This window comes from Pseudorasbora parva, chromosome 5, assembly GCF_024679245.1.
Source record: "Pseudorasbora parva isolate DD20220531a chromosome 5, ASM2467924v1, whole genome shotgun sequence".
Taxonomy (NCBI): Eukaryota; Metazoa; Chordata; class Actinopteri; order Cypriniformes; family Gobionidae; genus Pseudorasbora; species Pseudorasbora parva.
The window spans coordinates 45,088,359-45,112,341 of NC_090176.1; the positions used below are offsets into that span (position 1 = coordinate 45,088,359).

At 39.4% G+C, this 23,983-nt stretch overlaps 1 protein-coding gene across 5 annotated transcripts in view; it reads right to left on the reverse strand.

Moving 5' to 3' along the window:
* Positions 1 to 23,983, reverse strand: part of hdac4 (histone deacetylase 4) — a 264,950-nt gene that overhangs the window by 104,942 nt on the left and 136,025 nt on the right. For 3 of the 5 annotated variants that reach the window (XM_067444476.1, XM_067444477.1, XM_067444475.1), the window contains exon 4: positions 739 to 983. In XM_067444476.1, coding sequence (XP_067300577.1) covers positions 739 to 983 — 245 coding nt within the window. Of the gene's footprint in view, positions 1 to 738; positions 984 to 4,101; positions 4,222 to 14,621; positions 14,864 to 23,983 lie in introns of those variants that run through there. The other 2 variants (XM_067444478.1, XM_067444479.1) reach the window with 2 other exon arrangements.

The window sequence follows — 23,983 nt, forward strand, 5'->3', positions numbered from 1 at the left end:
ATTAATAATTGCGCTCCTGCAAGTTATTCTAACTTTAGAATTTCAGGAAACATTTTCTCAGGGAATATGTTAAGACCAAATGAGTTGTTGGAAGCTTGATGGTGGCGAATGTTGAAGTCATGCTAGTCTCGCGTAGCCTTCAAAAGCTCCATAACAGCTTTCATTGGCCAAAGACCTCCCAACAGGAAAAGCAAGCAATCACAGTTAATTTTGTTCAGCATCATGTTTAGAAAATGTATGTAAAGTCAATGCCCCTACAATAACAGACCAGCATGAAATTCATTGAAGAACGTTGTGCATATTTACTGCAACAATAGCTGAATGAACTTCACATATTTTTTGAAAATCTAGCATTTAGATGACCCTGACAAGCGCTCATTGTCACAGCTGTAAACACAACGATCTTCCATAGACGTTCATCCAACAGTCCATCAGCATGACGTCTGAGGCCGAGACTTAAGTCATGCGATCGTAGATATAGTTTAGCTTTTTACTTCTGCTGATTGTATTTATGTTTAGTTTGAGTTGTGTTCATTTGTGAAGATTATATTGATGAATAACATACGTAAGAATCATAAACTTGCTTATTTTTTGCACTAATCCAAAACCCAAAGGAAAAATTCGATTGGCTTTATGGATGGATCCAGGTTGATGCAAACTTCCAGGGTGGCCTATAAAAATACATCAGCCCTGCAGCACTCTATACCGCCCACCCAGAGTCAGCGACGCTCGCCTCACCTTGACATGCTCCTGTAGCTGCGCTTCATGTTGGCGCGAGAGCTGCTCGTGCTGCCGCTGAAACTCGGCGATCAGGAGCTGCCTCTGTATCTGCTGTTTCTGCTTGAGGGCCAGAAGCTCCTGCTGCAGCTGCTGTTCACGCTGGGCCGGGTCTGTCGGCGCCAGGGCGAACTGGTGATCCACGCGCAGATCCATGGGGATGGCAGAAGGCGGCACTTGCAGTGGCAGCGCCGCACTCACATCAACTGCGGAAAGTGAGAATAGAGACAATAAATGAGATAAACAACAAACCGAACAGTACTTAGAGTACATAAAGCTTTTAAAACAGATTTAAACTATCAGGCAAGCCAAGTTTGTTGGTTCAAAGTACATTTTATGCTGCAATAAACAGACTTTAAATAGAAATCATATTGATGTCACAACCACATACACATTAAAATACATTGTTTACATTGTCCATTTAGTGTTCATCAGTTAGGCACAAAATAACAGTGTGAAATTACGCGAGTACACAGAAGTTAGCCAATCACAACAGAGGTCATTTAGTGTGAATTCAGGGTGATTGAGACATTTTTCCAAGCCATCTTAATGGCAAAAACTGTCCCAATCACTCTGAAATCACCCTACACATTGTCTTCCAGAAAACACTGAAATGTATAAAGACTATATTTGACCATCATATACATTCCCAACATTCCTAAAATTCCCAACATTCCCCAAATAAACAAAAATGTAAATAATGGATTTGCTAAATCAAGAAGTTAAATACAACTTATTATGATTATATGAAAAAATGTGTCCTTATTTTAAATGTAACAGGTCACAATGAGTTTCATTAGTTAAAGTTCGTTAACTACATTAGTTACCATGAACTATCAATGAACAATACTTCTATAGCCTTTATTAATCTTAGTTAATGTCCATTTCAACATTTACTGTTTTAAAAATCAAAAGTTGTGTCAGTTTTGACATTAGTTAATGCCATGTAACCTTAACATTAACAAAGGTTAATGCTGTAAAATATATTTCTCATAGCTAGTTCATGTTAACCAACGCATTAACTAATGTTAAACAACGAGACCTTATTGCAGTGCTACCATAAAAAAAACTAATTAAAATCGAAATAATTAATTATAACAATTTAATATAAATATATTTAAATGTTTATTTCTTTTAATTTTGATGATTATAACTGACAACTGAGGAAAATCCCAAATTCAGTATCTCAGAAAATTAGAATATTACTTAAAAAATTATTTTGAGAAATTTTGGCCAACTGAAAAGTATGAACATGATAAGTATGAGCATGCACAGCACTCAATACTTAGTTGGGGCTCCTTTTTCCTTGAATTACTGTAACAATGAGGCGTGGCATGGAGTAAACCAGTCTGTGGCACTGCTCAGGTGTTATGAGAGCCCAGGTTGCTCTGATAGTGGCCTTCAGCTCTTCTCATTGCTGGGTCTGGCATATCGCATCTTCCTCTTCACAATACCCTATAGATTGTCTATGCGGTTAAGGTCAGGCGAGTTTGCTGGCCAATTAAGAGCAGGGATACCATTGTCCTTAAACAAGGTACTGGTTGATTTGGCACTGTGTGCAGGTGCCAAGTCCTGCTGGAAAATGAAATCTGCATCTCCATAAAGTTGGTCAGCAGCAGGAATCATGAAGCGCTCTAAAACTTCATGGTACACATCTACGTTGACCTTGGACCTCAGAAAACACAGGGGACCAAAACCAGCAGATGACATGGCACGTCTTTAGCCCAGGCCAGATGCTTTTGATGCTGTCTGTTGTTCAAGAGTGGCTTGACACAAGGAATGCGACAGCTGAAACCCATGTCTTGCATACGTCTGTGCGTAGTGGTTCTTGAAGCACTGACTCCAGCTGCAGTCCAGCATTTTGTTTCACAATCCTCTCCAGGGTGCAGTTATTGCTATTGCATGGACACTTTTTTACCACATCTTTTCCTTCCCTTTGCCTCTCTTTTAATGTGCTTGGACACAGAGCTCTGTGAACAGCCAGCCTCTTTTGCAATGACCTTTTGTGTTTTGCCCTCCTTGTGCAAGGTATCAATGGTCGTCTTTTGGACAACTGTGAAGTCAGCAGTCTTCTCCATGATTGTGTAGCCTACAGAACTAGACTGAGAGACCATTTAAAGGCCATTGCAGGTGTCTTGAGTTAATTAGCTGATTAGAATGTGATACCAGGTTTCTTCAATATTGAACCTTTTCACAATATTCTAATTTTCTGAAATACTGAATTTGGGTATATAATCGTGAAAATTAAAATAAATAAACATTTGAAATATATCAGTATGTGTGTAATAATTAAAATATTATATACAAATTTCACTTTTTGAATGCAATTAGTGAAATATCATCAAAAAACTGATTTATTCTAATTATGACCAACACCTGTATACACACGCGCACGCACGCACGCACGCACGCACACACAAAATGAATATTATTAAGGAATATATATATTAATGGCTCAAAAAGCTTGTAACATCCCTTATTCTTAAATTGTTTTGAATAAAAGTGCCTGGTAAATAAATATAATGTATATATTCATAATTCATTTTTTTATTAAAATAATGACAAAAAAGAAACGCCAGACAGACAGATAGATCTGAAGCATCTTAAATATCCTTAAAAATGTGCAGACAGCACACAGTACTGCAGCAGAATCATCGTACCAGACATCAGAATAAACAGAGGAAAGAAACCTCATGTTCCGACGACAGATCTTGGCTAGATTCAATACTAGCGAACATGAACAGCGTCACTGGAATCAGGAAGCGCCCTGGCTTGCGGCATCATCTTCAATCATCCCTCGCTCATAACAGATAAATCTGAAGAAAACTAAGGAACTGAGCAATTACATTCCGCAGTGAGTATGCTTGTGTTGATAAGTTAAGTGGCTTTACGACCTTGAGTGTATGCAAGGCCCAAAAGGTTTGTGGGTTAAATGAGCAATGAAATTCAACACAAGAATAAGTAGGACATCATTAAAAGACATTTTATGTTCCTTCCTTTTTAACAGTGTGTAATTAGAATAAACAGAGAAAGGAGGCACATTTTGCTTAGTCAAGCATTCCTGCAATTCTGGGAATTGCTGAATATCATCAACACATCACCATAAACTAGGACTTTTACCATTATTTGGACTGCTTTACATTATTTATATTATATAATACTGTCTCTGTTGCCAGGCTAAAACTACAGTATGCCAAGGTGAACAAAGCAGACAAGTGGTCTGCAATAAATAGTCTCTGACAGCATATTAGGTCCATACTGCTGGCATGGGACCTCTTCATTTGTGCAATACTGAATAGGGGAGGTTTTAGGGGGAACACTGACCTCATTCATGCTTGAGGTGTCAGCTCCACTCATGGGACGTCACGATTCCCTGAATGCCACAAGTTCAAGGATGCTCCTCTGACCCCTTAGCAGGCGAAACAAAAGCCCTCAGCGGAAGCCCTGAGGCCACACAAAGACCAGCGTCAAAGGCTATTTGATGTCATGGAATAAAAACTGCCCTGACTAAATCATTTCATAAAATCATATTTATGACGCAAATCCATGGTCACAAAGGGGCCGTTGATGGCCAAACCCCTGGAATTGACATTACGCTCTTTGGCAGCCCACGCTCAGCTGGACAGGAAGCAGTCAACTAGTGAACTACTTCCTCCACATTTACTTTGCATAAATAAATGCCGATAAGAGTGTTGTTTATCCGTGCTTTTGCCATCAGGAGACATATTTGCATTCGCCACCCAGTGGCCAAACAAACCAAAGAGCACTAGCAAACAGAAACTCTAATGGAAGTAATACATAGAAGAGAGCAAAAAGGAAAAACATAACCCACATTATGTCTTTCTTTCAATCTATGAGGATCAATTTGAATCGCATTGGTCACAACTCACAGAAAGTTGAATTGGAATGTCAGGAAGAGGAATTAAATATAATTATCTATATATTCTACAGTATCCATTCATCCATCTATTCATCTATAGGTCCATCCATCCATCCATCCATCCATACAAACCTTGAAACTTCATGTCTTTTTAAAATTTGAAAAACTTTTATTCAAGCCAAAATTAACATTTAAGTTTTCTTAACAAATTTTATGAGATTCACAACTTTCACTTACTTGCAATCAAATTCCGTACAATCCAGGATTAAAAAAAAAACAATCTCAATTCAATCCTGAATGTCACAAAACTGAACTCATAACTTTAATATGCACTCCAATGCACCTGAATCTCACCAGAGAGTGTGCTGATGTTGGATGATCCTTGAGTAAACCCCAGATGCAACACTGCAGTTTGCTTACAAGTGTAATTATTTCTTACAGGGAGGATTAGGTAACATTTGCATTATGAGTTTGCCGAATGGCTAGGGTAATCACAGTCTTTGCTGTGCTCTCTAAGGATAGATGCCCAGCACACACTTTGGGAGACCGTACGGACATTAATAACAGCCAGGGCACTTCATGTTACAGTTAGGAGGCACGCTGGGGACGGAGGGGATATGCATTTCTATCCAATTAGAATGATGCAATATGAGTGTAAAGAGAAATAATCACCACTGCAGCAGGAGTAGTTCTGAAAAAGGGGATTTGCTGACACGTACATGGATACACCCACACGCTCTTTCGCCGCTCCACAGCATGAACTGATGGAGATTGATTCACCAAGGCCATGAATGCGGCGGTCAACCATTACACCATGTACCTTGTGAGCAGTGATCCTGGGACAGGGAGCACATTGCACTGCTATCCATCAGCAATGCATCACATTTAAATCAAGAAATGGGTGCAGATGCAACTCTACTGAGAGCAAGTTCAGGCATCTCTACTACACCAGCAAACTAAAATAAAAATTGTAATATAAAACATATAAAAACAAATTGTTGTATGTTTTTTATTTACATAGAAAGCACAGGGCCTAAAACCTTTTGACTTAAGAAAATGTTCTGACTACCATTTTTTTAAAGGCCATAAAACTGTTTTTTCAAAATAGGCTGTATTAGCAGCAGTGTTGGCTAAGTTACTCTAAAAAAGTAATGAATTACTAGTTGCTAATTACATCTTCAATAGTGTAATTAGATTACTGTACAAATTACTCTCTCCAAAAAGTATTTAATTACTTTTTACTAATTACTTTTTAATTACTTTCTAAATCAACCCTCGAGTTAAGCTATTCAAGGTTAGACATGAAACGGCTCTTAATTCATTCAAATACATAATATAAAACTACAAAAAATTACTCTTATGAACTGACCAAAGTATTACAAATGTGAGAAGGAAACATAAAAACATGCATTTTAAAGTTAGACTTTAAATGTTGATGTTAATTCCACTACTGTATTATGTATAATTATATTTAGTATTTAGTTCAATTACATCAGAAGTAACTGTAATTAAATTACAGAAAAAATAAGAGTAATCCCTTACTTTACTTTTTCAAGGGAAAAGTAATTAAATTACAGTAACTAATTACTTAGTAACTAGTTACACCCAACACTGATTAGCAGTGAGTGACTTGTTCTTTGTTTTTTCATTCACAGACAGCAGCAGGAATATTCATCTGCTGACACTTTAAAGGTGCACTATGCAACTTTTCGTCCACTGGAGGGCCCCTATTCTAAACGGCTCGCGAGTAGCGGGACATTTATTATGACGGGACTGGACACAGTCGCTGGGCGCGCGCACTTCCTCTTTTTCCGGTCAGGTAAAAACAGCTATTTTTATCATATCAGATACGTTTAAGGGGCCAAGGGCTTCGGCCATCCGTCCACTCTCTTCCCTGAACTGAAATAAAGTAGTGGGCTGTACTTTCCACACGACTGACATCAGGTTCAAGTACGCCAGGGCTAGTAATGCTACTGCTAATTAAGGTTGATATCTCTGCAGCACTATAACTTGAACATTTTTTAATGATAACATCGCACTTATTTCTTCTCATTCTTTTGATGCGTGTAGGTCATTTTTTGGATATTTTTACCTCAATTTTTACACATGGCACCTTTAAGAGAAAATGCACGGATCTAATATACTGATACAGTACACATTTACGACATTATATTTAATTCAGTTTGATTTGGGACACAATAACGCTTGAGAACAACCCAACAATAAACCAAAACTTTATATATCAACGTTTTGTACACCCCTTCCCCCTCCCCCCCCCTGAGAAGCCCAGGACGGCTCCGGCTCTTGGCCCAATGCCTCTTCCTACAGAATAGTGTCCCTAACTGAACCTCTGACCCTCTGCTGGGATGCCGTGGATAATGAGGTGTTGGGGAAACATCAGAACTGCATGCTGATTGCGTCAGAGAAGCCCCAGATACCGCAGGCCATGCTCAGGCGAATAGAGGAGGGTTTGTTCTGTACCATGAAGAGACAGGCCACACTGACGTTCACTGACCAGTGTCCAGAGCAAGATGTAAAATCTGGAGTGACTAACTTGAGAATGAGGACAGAAAAAAATGTGGCTAATACTAATTATATACAGAAAATGCCAAATAAGGTGCGTGTGTGACAGAATTCCAATTATGTTCTAGAAAGCCAAAATATCTTAAATGTAATATGGCAAACTGGTTAACACCTTTAGAGATGAAAACAGAATTTCCTTGTGAATGTAACAACAGTCAATGAGAGAAAAGAGGAAAAAGGAAAAAGGAGGGAGATGGAAAGAGAGAGGGAGAATTATGATAGCAAATTTACTCATTCCAAACAGAAGCTACTATAAATAGCCACGGGTAATGTCCATAAACAAAGACTACAAATGGCATGAGTCACATGTTTTTCATTTCCCCCTGGGCTTTCACAGGAGCTGCACAGGAGTGCTCATCAATACGTCCATGTGTTGGCAGGTTACTGTCGCATCAAAGATGATCAATGAAATAATATTGATAGTGAATGTCCATTCATAGATTGCATGACAAAATGTAATGCCAATGTAACATGCTTTGAGCTGTTAACCTGACTCCAGCATGCTGCAGGGATGATGTATGCTTATAGGTCAAAACCTGGAAACGAGTTAGCATCTTAGCACTTCCGGTTCCATCACCCCAAAGTCAATGGGGTTTCAGACTGGAAATAAGGTCTATGGTGAACACAAGCTCAAGATATTTTTACATTTTGTTCTACGACATTAAACACCAGTAATCCCCCACTCATGATTTTCTTTTTTTACACCTGTTACACAATGAAAAATGGGTTCCTAAATGGGACTAAAGACGCTGTCAGGGACATTAAACGGTATCACGCTGAACAGGTAAACTCATCTATGCTTAAGCTTAATTGTGTGATTAAACATTTAAAGGATTAGTTCACTTTAATTTCCCATGATTTACTCACCCTCAAGCCATCCTAGGTGTATGTGACTTTCTTCTCTCTAATGAACACAATCAGAGTTATATTAATAACCATCCATCATAAACACACCCCACACGGCTCCGGGGGGTTAATAAAGGCCTTCAGAAGTGAAGTGAAGCGATATGCGTGTGTAAGAAAAACATGCATATTTAACACATTATAAAGTCAAATATCTAGCTTCTGCCAGACTGCCTTCCGCATTTAACTTACGAACAAAGTGTAACGCCTCTTGCAGTTTAAAGCCCCCGCTTACGTTAAGTTTGGAGGCTAGCTATTTTACTAAATAGACTGTAAAATATGTATATTTTTCTTACACAACGTATCTATTTGCTTCAGAGGCCTTTATTAACCCCCCTCCCGGAGCGGTGTGGAGTTTGTTTATGATGGATGCACTTTGAGCTTCAAACTCGTGGAAGTGCTTGGAAGAGCCATGATATTTATATATATAACTCTGATTGTGTTCATCAGAAAGAAGAAAGTCACAAACACCTAGGATGGCTTGAAGGTGAGTAAATCTTTCAAGATTTTTTTTCTTCCAATTTAAAAGGTAAGTATCAAACTTTTGTTGACCACAGAGTTTTTGTTGTTGTTGTTGTGATAATTCAACTGTGTTTTTGTCAAGGGAACCAGCGTGATGCCAACTTTCAGGTTGGCCTACAAAAATACATCATCACTGCATATGCTTACAGACCAAAACAGTTTTTCTGTTAGCACGCTACATCTCTGATACCCCTTTTCCACCAACACGGTTCTGGAGTGGGTTCCCGGCCTTTGTCCGTCCTCAAACCTTTCGGCACTTTTCCACTGCAGAAAAGGGGGTTCCGGGCCAGAAAGATCGGTTCAACTCCAGGCCTAAAAATATACTGCTCGAATGGTGCCAGATAGAAGGGGAAAATGCTGGAAAAATGCTGAAAAAAAGAGAAATGCTGTCGCTGTCTATGGCAGTCTTGTTGAGCAATGTAATAACTTTGCATTACATTTCTCAGATATATAAAATGGTGGCACGAGAGAGACCCTCCAAGTGAGACAGCAAGTGATTCAACGGTTTTAGTTTCAATACATCTCCAAAAAGGACAGATGATAGTACCGTCCGAGAGTTTATGCAAGCTGCCGATACACTCACTAAAATCAGTCCCGTTACTGTGAGTGTGAACTTCAAAACAGAAGTTCTGCACTGCCTGCACAAACACCAGGACATGCACGGTTTGATTTTACACTGTTTATAGTCAGGTAAACAAAAAGTAGCAGCGTGACATCACCGGCTCTAGTTTGCCTAACTTAGAACAGGCTCTGGCTATGAGGGCGCAAACTGTTTTTGGTGGATAAGAGTATGCACTTTAAAGCACCAAAGCTGAAATATTAAAGAAAATGAAGAATTAATAAATAGTTGGAGCACTAGTCGACCAACCTTACCAAACCCTATTTATACTGAATATAATTAATTTATTTAATGTGATCGTTGGGATATTTTTATTTAATCTGATCATTTGAGACATCTGATCATTAATTTGACCTGGGCATATTTTGTAAAAATTCACATTGAAAGTGAGAAGGGAGAGCGACGGGGTCTTTCAGTTTTCCATCCCTACTCCTCCACCCTTCAGTCTTTAAATAAGCGAGACATGAAGTCGCTTATGAGGTCATAATGACATCAGTGGGGTTGCCGTGGTATCGGCGTGTGTGTTTACCAACCGGGTGTCTCTAACGACCCCTGAATGCAGCGGTCCCTGAACATTAGCTCGGCTGCGCAGGCTAAAAGCCAACCGCCGGCAGCTAGAGGAGCGTTCTTAAAAAGTCTCTTTTAGTCTACACAGCCGCTTAAGTAAAAGGCCTACACACTCAGCTCTTCCATATAGCCGTCCACACTTGGCACCAACCACGCATCTGGCCTTGAACGGTGAAGAGAAAGTAAATTGCAAGTGTGTGTGTGTGTGTGTGTGTGTGTGCATAAAATCATAATTTAACCAACAGGATACAGCTCCCATTAAGATTCAATGCAACATGTTTATTCTTCAGAAGACCAACAGTCTACAGCACTACCGAAATCAATCGATGCTCTTATCTTCCCCCATTTCATGCAATCATCTACAGGACAATTATCTTCTCATCAAGTCAACTACTGGAAGATGACGGCAAAAAAATAAACCCTAAATGTTCCTGAACCCAAGCCCTGAGTGCTATCTAAAAGCCCTGCGAACTTGTCCACCTGGACGGATGGGGCAGTAAAATTACGCTTCACTGCAAGCCTTGAAATTTATTCCATTAATTCAAGTGCAGCGAAAATCACTGGTCACTGGCACCCACGCTTTACTCGGAGGCTTGCGATGAATGCACAATTACAGCCTCTCATGCTGGGAGTGCAGTGTAATCACAGCATAAAGAGATGAGCATGGAAAACCGGCCGCTATCATAGAGGCGTGTCCGCCGAATCCCGCTTCAACGATGGGATCATCAATCCAGCCATAAGCGAGCCAAAACAAACAGAAAGAAAGTACGTATAGACAGGCAATCCTTCGTAGCGTGCCTATTTCTGAGAGCGGGTGCTCAAACACTCATAAGCTGATCAGAAATGACATGTTTACAGAAAACAGAGGATAATGTATAGCTGTCATCACCAATTAACCAAATTAACGGGCCACTGTATCCTAAAGCTCACCCCAAACGTGCAAATATGCCATTATAATATCACCCAAATGAGTCCTGACCAAACAGTCACCCTCATTATGGTGAGGTCAATAGGTCAACAACGAATCCTAGAAAGTTTGATAGAAAAACAAAGGGGTTCTAGTATGCACTGAGTTTATTTTCATCAAGCAGTTTAACTCTTTCCCCCGCCATTAGCGGAACTTTTCAGGCTGTCCATGTTTCACTGTTATACGGTAGGGGGTGCTATGGGACATCTTATGGAAGGGTAAAGAATCTCTGGATCAAAACACAGGAAAATGGAGCAGAAACAAGCGATTAAAACATTGCTTATGAATGTTTGTTGTTCAAAGGGTTGATGAGAGGCACTGAGTGGGTTTTACTTTGACATATTGCTTGCATGTTCAGATATTCATACAAGAAAATATTCTAGGGGCTATACAATGTTGTGTGAACATTGTCAAAAACACTGGTGGTGGTTGGCAAGGCCAAACAACAACAACAACAAAAAAGAGTGGAGAAATAGTTAAACACATGTGATTTGCTTATAGTTAAATATAATAAAATGAGGTACTATATTCAGACTTGGGCTGGGTGACATCACAATATTTTTCCAAATGTACTCAATTTTTTTACGATCCTTCTTTAATCACAGCAGATGTTTTAATAACATTTCTGATGCAAACCTCAACAAAAATAGTATGTTGAAACTTACATTTCTAATTTGTTATAATAAATCGATTCAAAAAAATTCCAAAATGCAAATTTTATTTAATATAAATTGTATAATATTCTATAAGTATATTTTAAAATATAAATATTATAAATTATATTATTTAATTACTAAATACCTTCAAATGTTTTTGTAAAAAAACAAAAAAAAAAAAAAAAATTGTGTAGGCAAATATTCCAGATGAAATGAAGTATTACTGTATTGGTTTATACAAATATTATAGTTTAAACCTTCTGCATATACCTATTTCGTCAGAAAGGTTTTATGCATCAAACCATAAATTTAAAAATAATTATCAAAACTTCTACTAACTTAAGTCCTGATTCAATTATTAGGAGATGGAAAAAAAATGCTCAGAGACCTTCATAAGAAAAACAAGTTTGTATTGGATCTTTCTCTCTCTCACTCACTGTGACAAAAGCCTCTCGCCCTCATCCAGACTCCACCTCTAACGAGATGCTCCAGGCATTTCCCTCCAATGGTGGGAGCGACCGGCAGCTGGAGCTATTTATATCCTCAGGTCCCCTAGCAGAGTAGCAGCTTGACTCGGCATGACTGGATTAGGATTAACTTGTGCTTCAAATCTATGACATTGATATTATGAATGTCCTGCTCAGCTCAGGTTGATATAGCTAAAATTACTTATCTTAACATCTTTCATTACTTTGTTGATATTCATTATCTTGATATGCATGTATTCATTCTGAAATGGATTGTTTTTTTCTTCTTCTTCATCATTTCAACCAAACAAAAACTGTATCCAATTACAGTAGATTGACAATGTTTTAAGGCTAAACATAAAATCTGAACAAATATATATATATATATATATATATATATATATATATATATATATATAATAGTAAAACACACACACACACACACACACACACAATGGCATTTTTGAGTCATGACAATTAAATACAAATAAAATAATAATAAAAATAAATAAATGAATACAAATTAACCTGCCTCTAAACGACATATAAAACCAAAACAAACGGTTACTGTTTTTTTAAATGTTGATTAGATAGTGTATTCCCTGTCTAAGTGGGCAGGTCTTGGGCAGAATGAGCAGCAAACTGATGTTGATGAAGTCTGTCTATGTGAGATGGTATATAGACCTCTCAGCACATGGTTTGAATGAAAGCTTTACCTCATTAAAACTTGAGAAAACTCGAAATAAAAAGAGCGGACATACTAAACGTGAATGAAAACAATGCGGCATGCTGGGCTGCTCTGTGAAGCCACTGGCTGATGGTCACATGTGCTTTTAATATCGAGAGGAGAGAGAGCAGGGGTGAGCAATGCCCATTCAAATGTGAATGGCACTGAGGTAGGACACTGCAGGCTCCTGGATGAATAAGAGTGTGTGTGTGTGTGTGTGTGTGTGTGTGTGTGCGTGCGTGCGCGCGCGTGTGTGTGTGTGTGTGTGATGGGCTGGGCACACACTGGCCAACACCTTCATGAAAACCCCTCTTCACTGACACAAAGATACTGAGACACCAAAATCATCATTACATCATCTCTAAAAACACCTATAGATTAAATATAGCCACTATACTTATATATACACTGCCCAAACTAAAACAAAAAAAAGAGTCTCTACTAGGATTTAAATTTAGAGTCTATGACTGGATCATTATTGCAGTGATTATTATGTTTCTAGCAGTTATATGTTTGACAACAGTTCTTCATAAGCCTAATTGATGGAGTGTGTAGCTGTTCATTTCTTAAACAAGCATGTGAAAGACGCATCATGTCATATTCCAGGATGACAGACAATGTCAAGATTCATGAGGCTCAAACTGTGAAAGAATGGTTGGGAGGGAGCATTAAGAATCATTTCCAAACATGAATTGGCAAATCTGGCAAAATTGAAAATCTTTGGGATGTGCTGGAGGAGACTTTACAGAGTGCTGGACTCTTGGATTGTTACAAGGTCATGACCAAAAAGAACACCCCAACATGTATTTCCTATCAAGAGGTGAGGTTTTTTTTGGTAAAGCTTTAGTAAATGTGTTAAGTGCTTTTGCCATTTTATTAGTAATTTATATATAGCTTAAATTTGTATTTATTTATTCAGTTTTAGTCGTTTTTAGTAACTTGAATGTATTTATTTTGATTACTTACCAATTTTAAGTTTTCCATCTTATTTTCCCATCTACTTATTTTAAATTTCATCTTATAGCAATTTTTCAAAATACAGATGAATGATTTTGAATAGTTTTAGTTTCAGTCTTAGTTCACAATAACACAGGTCACTGCAAATTCAGTTATATAGTTATATTCATGTAGTTATGCATATTGGATGATCCAGTAAATTAAATGCTTACAAATTAAATACTTCTAAGAAGATAAGAGCATTCATGAAAAAAAAAAACATGTTTTCACCAACTGCTTTATTCAATTAATAACAAAAAAACATACACAGACAGTTTTTCTTCCTAATTCTCTACTGAATGAACCATGATCGAAGCCATTAACCAATAAACATCCACACGTGACCTAATCATTTGAACTATATAAGAATGCGGCAAGTTGCGAGATTGCTTGACAACCTTAAACAACAAAACTGCACTTTGCGGTGCCAAACACCTTGTAATAACAAGTTCCCTGTCTTGACTCGTTCGGGACACGTCCCGCTTTGCATTTGCATTAATCCATGTTTCTTTAGCGCTCGCAGGGGTAAACAATGTAACGCAGTCCTGCCCACTGAGTAGACGCATCTACCACGGTATAAACGGTACAGCGGGATCTCCACCGGCTGACATGTCCAACATCACACCGCCCAGCCCTACTTTCCATTCTCACCAGACAGATCGTCCAGGACAGACCCTGCGCCACAAGCACAGCCAAGCGGAACACCTCTCTCTCTCACGCACACACACACACTCGGCACAAAACAGTGACAATAAAGTGCATTGAAAAGCTCTCATCACTCTCACCACTCAACAGAGAGCGTTCAAGGATGCAGCGCGAGTGTACACACACACCCACACAAGAGTGTTAGCGTATCTCAGCAGCATGCAATAAAGCCATAGTCCTTACACACCCGTCCGTCCGTCCGCCCACTCAACCTCCCTCACTCAGAACACCCTGTACAGAAACGACACTTACCCATCAGCCCTTAAAGTCCAGAGCAGGGAGACGGCAGACACTGAGCCGGAGGGGTTACGACTCTCAGGAAACACGCGCAGCGACTCCCACAAGCGGCGCTCGATGCCTCTAACAGCGCTGAGTGTGGCTCTCTCTCGGTCTTTCACATTCCCCGTCTCGCTCTCACTGACTCTCTTCCCTCCGGCTGTGTCTGTATCTCACTCCGTCACCCTTGCCCCTCCCCTCTCCTCTCTCTCTCTCTTTCTCTCTCCCTCTCCCGCCCTTCCTCTCAGCTGGTGACATCACAGAGCCGTTGCAGGCATGCTGAGTGTTTATGTGCACTGCTGTAGTTTCCTGGAACACGGGGCAGATTCACAGAAGCTCCAAGACACACACATTTTCTCTCTCTCTCTCTCTCTCTCTCTCTCTCTCTCTCTCTCTCTCTCTCTCTCTCTCTCTCTCTCTCTCTCTCTCTCTCTCTCTCTCTCTCATTAGCACACTACACTGATGTTTACATTGACTGTAAGGGTGACCACCCACTTTTCAGTGGCTTTAGTTTGGGAAGTATTTTCTCTCATTCATTTTCTCCAAACGATTCTGCAACAAAGAGCTCTAAACCAAATTAGGGAAATAACAATAATTTTAGTTCAAAGGAAAAAGGTGTTTGAAAATCTGGGAAAATACCATAGATCGTAAAAAAATAAATATGGACGACACAAATTCATTCTCTTCTGCGGAAGTTTCTGAAGCCTCTTGCGGGAATTTGGGACCGAGTCTGCGCAGTATAGAGCAGGAAGTAGAGCCGCGATATCAAAAGCCCACCCACACTCGCAAAGTGCGAATCCTGGAAAAAAATCTGTTAGTGCCTCTGTGACAATTTCACTCAGAGAAGCCGTAAATTCACACACCCCGTTTTTATAGCATCGAATAACTAACTAGAACCAAACTTATTTAAAGCTGCTGTCCGTAACTTTTTTTGTGTTCAAGATTTACAACAATTATATAATGAGAATGTACAACATGAATCAATTTTTCAAACTATGTTTTTGTCTTACCCTGAATCATTATGGTACACTTATAATAAGTGTTTATATTGGGACTATTTCAGGCCAGACTGGTAGGTTCCGCTGTGGAGGAGCAAAGTACCTGCGTGATCTGCCATAGACATAAACAGAGGGAAGTAGCTCCGGCTACAATGTTCTTCCGCAAGACGCATTTGGTTCTGTTTATTAACCGCTAGGGCGCAAAAAGTTACGGACTGCAGCTTTAAAGAAGGAACACTAGAAATGAAATCAGCGTGATAAAACTGCTAGAATGACAGAAATCAACTTTGGGAAAAAATTACCTTAACTGTAATTAGATTTTTTAGTTTGTCTCGCGTCCATTAGAAAACAAATTAAATACATTAAAAAATATATGGACGTAGTGTCCGTGATGTCACCCATAGGATTCTGAAGAGCCGCTCTGAAGCGTAAAGTAGGGCTGATCTGGCCTTTGCCATCATTGTGTCATCACACGTCACTCCTGGATAACTGACAATAGTCAAAGGGGCAGGACATGGGCAGAGCCGAGGTCACGTGACTAACAGAACGCAGACAAATGCCAATCCATCCATCAGTCAGTAACCACGCCCTTAATTATGCAAAACTTTAAAGGGTAACTAAACCCCTGTTCACAGCCTAAAGGGGGTCGCACACTGGACGCGGAGCTCGGCGGCGCGCCACGCAGCGTCTCAGGTATCGCACACAGGACGCGCACATTTTAAAAGGCTACGTTTATTATACATTTCCCCAAAATATGTTTAGACTTTATTCAAGCTGTTGAACTCAGAATGTAAAACAAATGTGTCTTGTAGCAAAGGGTGAAATCAGTATACCTTAACGATAATATATTTTTAATATAAAGCCTTGAAATGGCGCTCTGTGGCGCGACAGGATTTAGAACAACTTCCTGAGTCGCCGCGGACAGGCGCCGAATGCCGCCACCGGTGTGCGTACACTCATTGAAAACAATGTGTTCGAATTTTAAAGACGTGGCGCGCCGCCGAGCTCCGCGTCCGGTGTGCGACCCCCTTAACTCCGCCCACTGGCAATATTTGAAAAATGCTGCAAAAGTGGGCAGAGCCCAGCGGAGGCAGAGGGGACGAGACGAGGGCGAGGCTGAGCGGGGGGGTGTGCACCTGAGACCCGTAGTGACAACTTGTTTGACAGCTGTCAGACTCGCAAAGATGGATAGTGACTGGAGGGAGGACAGTAGCTTTGCAACAGAGCGGTCATCTAAAGTAGAGGACTTTTCTCCACCACCTTCACCTGAAGTGGAGGAGGGTGAAATGTCTGTGGACACAGAGCCTTATCAATCGAGCCGCTGGCTCAAACTACGTTAACTCCTGATGCCGACGATGGTTTCATTCAATTATTCATGCTAGCGAAGCAGCAGCACAAGAGAGAATGAGACCACTAACTAATCTATGAACACTGAACAGCCATATCCTTATACTGAATGCCACTAAAAAAGCGCAGGACCAATAAGTTCAAACCTAATAGCCTATTACAACAGATTTCCTCAAATAAAAGTTAGACTACATACGCCAGAAGTCTAGCATGTTACGGATTTGTTGTTCGTTACCATGGCAACCATTTGCGTGTCAGGGTTTGTCTGAAAGTGTCTGAAGTATGAAAATTATCTGTTGACATGACAGGTGGCAAAACTATCAGAAGAAAAGCTTAACATGTACTTACAACTGTATTATTTATCTGTATTTTCTTCATTAGGATGTTAAAAGCAAGTGACGAGAGTTTCATTCATAGTGTTTCTACTTCATGTAACATGAGCGCTCGTACTGGACTGAAGCCGTTCTCATCATGTGATCATGGGAAAACATTTCTCAGGGCGTGGTGACCTCGTGCCAGGGGCGTGGTAGTTAGCCGTTGGAAGTACCATCCTACGTCACGATGCACCACAACGTCCAATTGGAAAATTTAACTGCAGTAGCCACCGTTCAACCTTAAGAGGGCAGCACTAAGACATTTTTACACCATATATTATAGAATTAAAACACTTTATACCCAAATGTTAAAATATTTACTCTAATCAATAATTAGAGTTACGAGTTAATATGATTAACGAGTTAATAAAGCCCTAGTCTTGCAGATCATTAACTAAAAAAAGTTGGTCTAGGGTTTAGTTACCCTTTAAGGCTTTATATAATGTAAACGAACGAGACAAATATGTATCCCCTCACAGTTGTCATGAAGGGCAAAATTTAGATGTATAGACCAAAACCACAATTTGTACCACACCCAATGAGATTCGGATCCCTTCTGGAGCCTGCCCCTAGTGGTCAGTCGATGAATTACAGTTTAAGTCACTTCCGTATTGGCTTCAAGAGAAACTGGGGGAGGTTGCCACTTTGATTATAAGCCCATTTCAGTCCCTGCCAGCCATTTGTTGTTGTAGTCCTTAAAGGGGTACTTCAGCACTGGGAGGATGAATCTTTATTTAAACTGGGTCATTAATGTAGTAGAAATGTGAAATTATTTTTGAATTTGGTGCTTTCTATACTAAGAAAAGACAGAAAATGTATTTTTGTCTCATGGGGATGAAAGACAACAATTCCCAGAATACTTTGCTGCCCTACAAGGCCACTCAAAAAAAAAAAAAAAAAACTCACACCAAAGCCGCCGCTAGTGAATCACCTAACCCTTTAAAAAGCGATTTCTTTAAAAGAAAATATCTGCCTTTGCTTTGAACTTTGACGATCTTAACTTTGCAGATGTTGTTTACACTCAAACAGCAAGATTACACCCTAACTAAAGTTAAAAAGTAAAATCATAATCAACTACAACTTTAAGGGATATATATATATATATATATATATATATATATATATATATATATATATATATATATATATATATAATTTTTTTCTTTATTTTTTTTTCTGTTGCAACAGTAAGAAACAATTTGTCTAAGTGGTGGATTTCTCTTAAACGAAGAAATAAATACTAGGGCTATCAACGCTGACGTGTTAAAGCATGCGATTAATTCTAAATCCTCAGCGCGTGAAAACAATTTAACACAAATAAATGACTGAAGCATGCAAAATTGTGTCATTAACATAATTTACATCATTCGATTTTTCTTCTGTTTGCATCCCTATCATTTTAAGCCGCTAATCTCCAGGAAAGTTTTCAGTTCAATGATCCATTAAGCAAATTCCTTTAAACAGTGGTAATGTAAAGAAAACCAAGCTGATTACATCAGAAATGGCAGATAGAATAGAGACTCGCATAGGCTTTCCAGTGAATTATTGATTTTAGTTTGTGTTTCGCTTTAAAACATGAGCTGTGTCATATTCTGTGATCGTTTCTGAAGAGCGCGAGCCCTCACGCATTGTGCTGTGTGAAATACAGACTGAACGGAATGTCAAAACATCACAGCGCTGTAGGGCCAGATAAGCAAAGTACATTTCTCAGCTGGATAAAGCAAACTAGCGTCTCGCTAGTAAAGTTTTCATGGATGAAGATTGCAATCGAGGTAACGACAATTGCGGTGAAGTACAGCAGTCATACAGTAAGCACGCATGAGTCCGTTATTATTGATGCGCAAACACATGGTGACTTGACTTGCCTAAAATTTTAACAAGCTCTTTGCTGTTGCATTATACAGATACAATACACTGCAAATTCCGAGAAGTTTTTTCTGTGCGCGCGCTTTGGTGCATATAAATGTATGAATTATATGGATTCCTTATATTATTTAGTTATTTAGTGTCTGAGGATTTACTGCTAGATATAGCAAATGATGACAAAAAGAACATATTGAAATAAATGATGTGTTTAATTCCACGACAAGTGTGATTAATCACGATTAAAAAAAAAAAATTATATTATAAATGAATACATTCTTTAGAGTGGATCTTCAGTAAGGATTTAGCAGTAAAAAGACCCGAGAAAAAAAAAAGTCTTAGAAATAACAAAGTGAGCTATCCTATTAAGTAAAAAAAAAGTAGCAAACTAGAAATGTAGAAAACTATATTTTTTCTACGTTATATTATATATTATATTAAAGTATATTTAAAGGGGTGGTTCTGTGGTGTTTTTCTAGGCTTGGTTGTGTTTATGGGGTGCAGAATAACATGTCATAATACTTTTTTTTCCTTCTTTTTTTTTACGCTGTATTTTTCTTATATTTTACCTTTATTCCACACCGCTGTCTCCACTGTCCTTTGAACAGCTCGTTTGCTTCCTGCTTCTATGAAGCCCTCCGAAAAACGTAATGGTCTTAGATTGGTTAGATGGCTAAATGTAGTTTCCTGTATCTTTATTGGCTGAAGTGCCAAGCACAGGTTGTCCGGAAACGCCACGCCCCTTACCATTACGGGCAGAAGTCACATCTGCGGTGACTAGCAAGGGTTTATGATTTCACCAACCCAGGAAGAAGCTCGCTGTAGTCCAAATCGGCCGCTTTTGTAGGAAATAAACTGCCATAACTTTAAAGCAGCACTTGGCTACTTTTGCTCTCGGGGTCCCCCTACAGTTGGGAAAAAATAATGTCCTAAACTACTGTCGTAAGATCTGTCATCCTACAACAGGGGATGCCATCGCGTGTGCATTTGTTGACATGACAACCCTGATAGCCCTGAACTAGTGTTGCGTGGGTCGTCTCATAACCCGCGGACCCCGTATGTCTATTTGATGGTCGTGGGTGCGGGGCGAGTTGTAAAAATATATACAGTGGTGCGGTGCGGGCCAAATAACTTCATAAAAGTGGCGCCGCGGGTCGGTGCAGCACTAACAGTTCCCCTGAAAACTGCAAGAGGAGTTCAGAGTTCTTCTGGCGTCGCGTGTGAAATGTCTTCATCCCAGGTAACGTTACAGTCGGTGGCATGTTTCAGCATGTCATGTGAATATAATTTCATGGGTTTTATTTTTTTCAAACGCCAAATAATCACGATGCTCACGTTTACAAGCCAGCGTCATTATAGTAGTCTATTGGTTACCGTTTTACAGAATCTATATGATACTTCAGTTCAATGTTTGAGTGGTAGGTAATCACCGTATTACAAGCATGACAGCATCGGTCGGGCACGCCTCCTTCAGCTCACGCCGACGAGCAAACGCTGGTCACATGTTGATCCTCGTCCTGCCTTTAATCCCATCACTTTTTCGTTTTCTCTTATTGCTTTCCTCCAACAAAACCTTTTCTTTCTTATTTGTCTCTGCTGCTTCGGACATGACTATATTATCCGACAAACAAAGTTGGGCTCGCACGTCCGAATTTAAGGAAGTGTGGGTGTCGGTGGAAGTGACGTATATGCCGTAATGCAGTCGAATTTTGTAGTTCTTTTTGTTCTCGGGCTACTACCCGAAACCCGAAGTTTAAAAGTACGATTAAAAACGATACAGACCCCATCAGGCTATGGCAGACGTGTCATTCAACCTATTGTAAGTCGATTTATCATCACAAGAGTCTTAAAAAATATATTATGAAGGTTGAAAAGTTACCTAGTGCTGCTTTAAAAGACAATATCTCTCTTTGCATTGAACTTTCTGCGCTGTAACTTTGCAGATACTGTTTAAGCTCAAGCAGCAACATTACACACTAACTAAAGTTAAAAAAGTGAAATCGCATGCAACCACCCCTTTAAAGTAACATTTTTACTTTAAGAATTCCACTGTTGTGCTCTATAAACCTTAGTAGTGTGTAATATCGCCTTCGATAATATCCTTAATCGTTTTTCTGAAAGATATTTTTGCAGTGTTTCTTCAGCAGAACAATCCAAAAACGCATTAAATAACAGTACAACCCCAATAAAAGGGATGCATGTCTATTCATAACAGCCTCGCTTTCATTCACGTTAATATCAAAGAAGGCGCTGCTGTGAATAAGGTCTACAGGACACTGACAGTCTTAATGCAAGTCATAGGGGTTTAAAAAACACAAGGTGTCAAGTTTCATTTTTGAGTTGATAGGAATGACTAGGAAAAAAAACATGTGAGCACATCTCATCTGACTGCACATTTAACATTCCCGTTCCCAGCTGGCATTATGCACAGCTCATTAACAGTTCCTCTTGAGTTTGACATTTTATTGATTGATCAATTGAATATCTTGACGATCATGAGCTCAAACCATGTTTACAGCCATCAATCTTTTCCAGCACATTGTCTGGGGAATTCCCATAACTCTAAAAATACTAAGCTGTTTATTTCGCAATCGCTATAAGCAAACACAAGAAGAGCGCTATAATAATATAATAATGTAATGACATATTTGGCATGAGTATCCCAATCCCCAGCCTAGTTCGTTTGTCACCTAATTAATCTGGAAGACTTAGGTCTCCATTTTTGGGAAGAAAAAACAACACGCATGATTAGCTCTTTCGTCTTTGAATAATTGAAGGTAATAAGAAAGCTGGAGAGCGAGGTGCTTCAGAAAATCACAAATGAGAACATTAGAGCCGTGATGGATGCAGCGGTGTAGGGATTTTGAGCGGCAGACTCCATCATGTGACGCCGCACGCGCCCCGTGCATGAACGAGATATCTTTCGGAAGGTTGTGTTTCCAAAGGGTTCGGAAGAAGTGAAGAGGAGGTCCATCTTCACGGGACAGCCTGCCTGACAGGCCACGTTGGTAAAGCCTGGCGCTTAACAAAGCAGAAAATCAATGGCACATTTACTTGGGCTCAATGTTAATCAATACACAGTGTGTACAGATATGGGCACAGAAAGACCAAGAGACGGGGAGAGAAAGAAAGCGCTGAAATATTTATCCTAGAGATCCCTTTCATACAGCGATGCCAAGCAAACAATACCACACAGCCAACACCCAAACGAAGTGCTGTTGGATCTTTTACAAAGAGCCTGGAGCATTAAAACTCAGCCCAAAATAAGGAGAAAACACGGTCCCTACTCTCACATAAACAAATACACACACAGATAAATCTTTTCCACATCACAAAAGATGAAATTTAATCAACATTCCCTCTTTGTCAGATTAGTCAAAGCACTAAAGAACAAGGAAAAGTGTAGTATAAATTAGGGATTGGCAGTATATCTTAAAGGGTTAATTCACCCAAAAATAAAATTTTTTTCAATAATTACTTACCCAAAAGCCGTTAGACACCCGTAAGACCTCCGTTCATCTTCGGAACACAAATGAAGATATTTTTGTTGGAGTCCGACGGCTCAGAAAGGCCTTCATTGACAACAAAAATATCTTTGTTCGTGTTTCCGAAGATGAACGGTCTTACGTTGTCAAACGATATTAGGGTAAGTAATTAATGTCAGCATTTCATTTTAGGGTGAACTTACCCTTTAAGTCATATGTCATAATGCTCAAACATATCACAAAATAGTTATTCTTACTGAAGAAAAAAAATTAGAAAAGAAAAAAAGAGAAAATGGTTGATTAATATTACTTCTGGAGATAGATAGGCAATTTGAAAAAAATCTTAAACATAGACAGTCCAACCTGCGCTGTTAAGGCCTGGGCATACCAGTGCGTCTCATATCCATCTCATATACGCAGTGGCGGGCCGTACATTTCAGTGGTATCCTACCTGAATCAATCCACCTCTAAAGAAACCATCAATATTATACAGAAACGCAGTATAACGGCGTTGCGAGATTGAATTCCATTATTAAAGCAGGAGACCCAATTAACACAATTCAACAAGTCTCCTTTCACTGCAGCCACAGCTGCGCCACATACATCAATATCTAGCAGAAGCATCGATCCGCTCCGGGTTTTCTGAGCATTTTTGTAGTTGGCTAACTTTTGAGTTCTCCGGCCACAGATATCACGGTGGTCTTCCCAGGGATTTGAAATGAAGGCAAATTGTGCATTTTTTGTGTCAAATTCTACAGGAAAGAACAGCAATGGTTCTTGAAAAATCTTACCAACTGTTTCAAACAATCGAAAGTATGACTAATTTATTTCAGGTGAGGCTGATACAAAGTGTTATTAAAAATAAATTTAACCCACAAAACTTGCAGTTTTAACAGTATGAAATGATGAAAATAATAATAATAATAATAAACAAATGTTGATCATAAATTTACAAGAAAAAATAAATAATTGTGGGAAAAACGGGGCCAGTTGTGCAGTTTGCTAGTTATTCTGACTAGGCTACTAGGAGGTAGCCTGACAAGCCAGACCCACATCAAGATGTTTGGTCTGGAAACTCACCATTGACAGGGCTCAATCCGAGGGGCGGGATAAACGGTTGTCTTTCAAACTCCCTCTGCACGCGATAGGATAGCGCTACACCAACCAGAGCAACGAAGGTGAAACAGAGCTTGTTGATAGATTAAACATTCACCGGTCGGCTAAACTCCGAACACATCTTCCCTTCTTAAGAATGACTTCAGTGCCGTTCT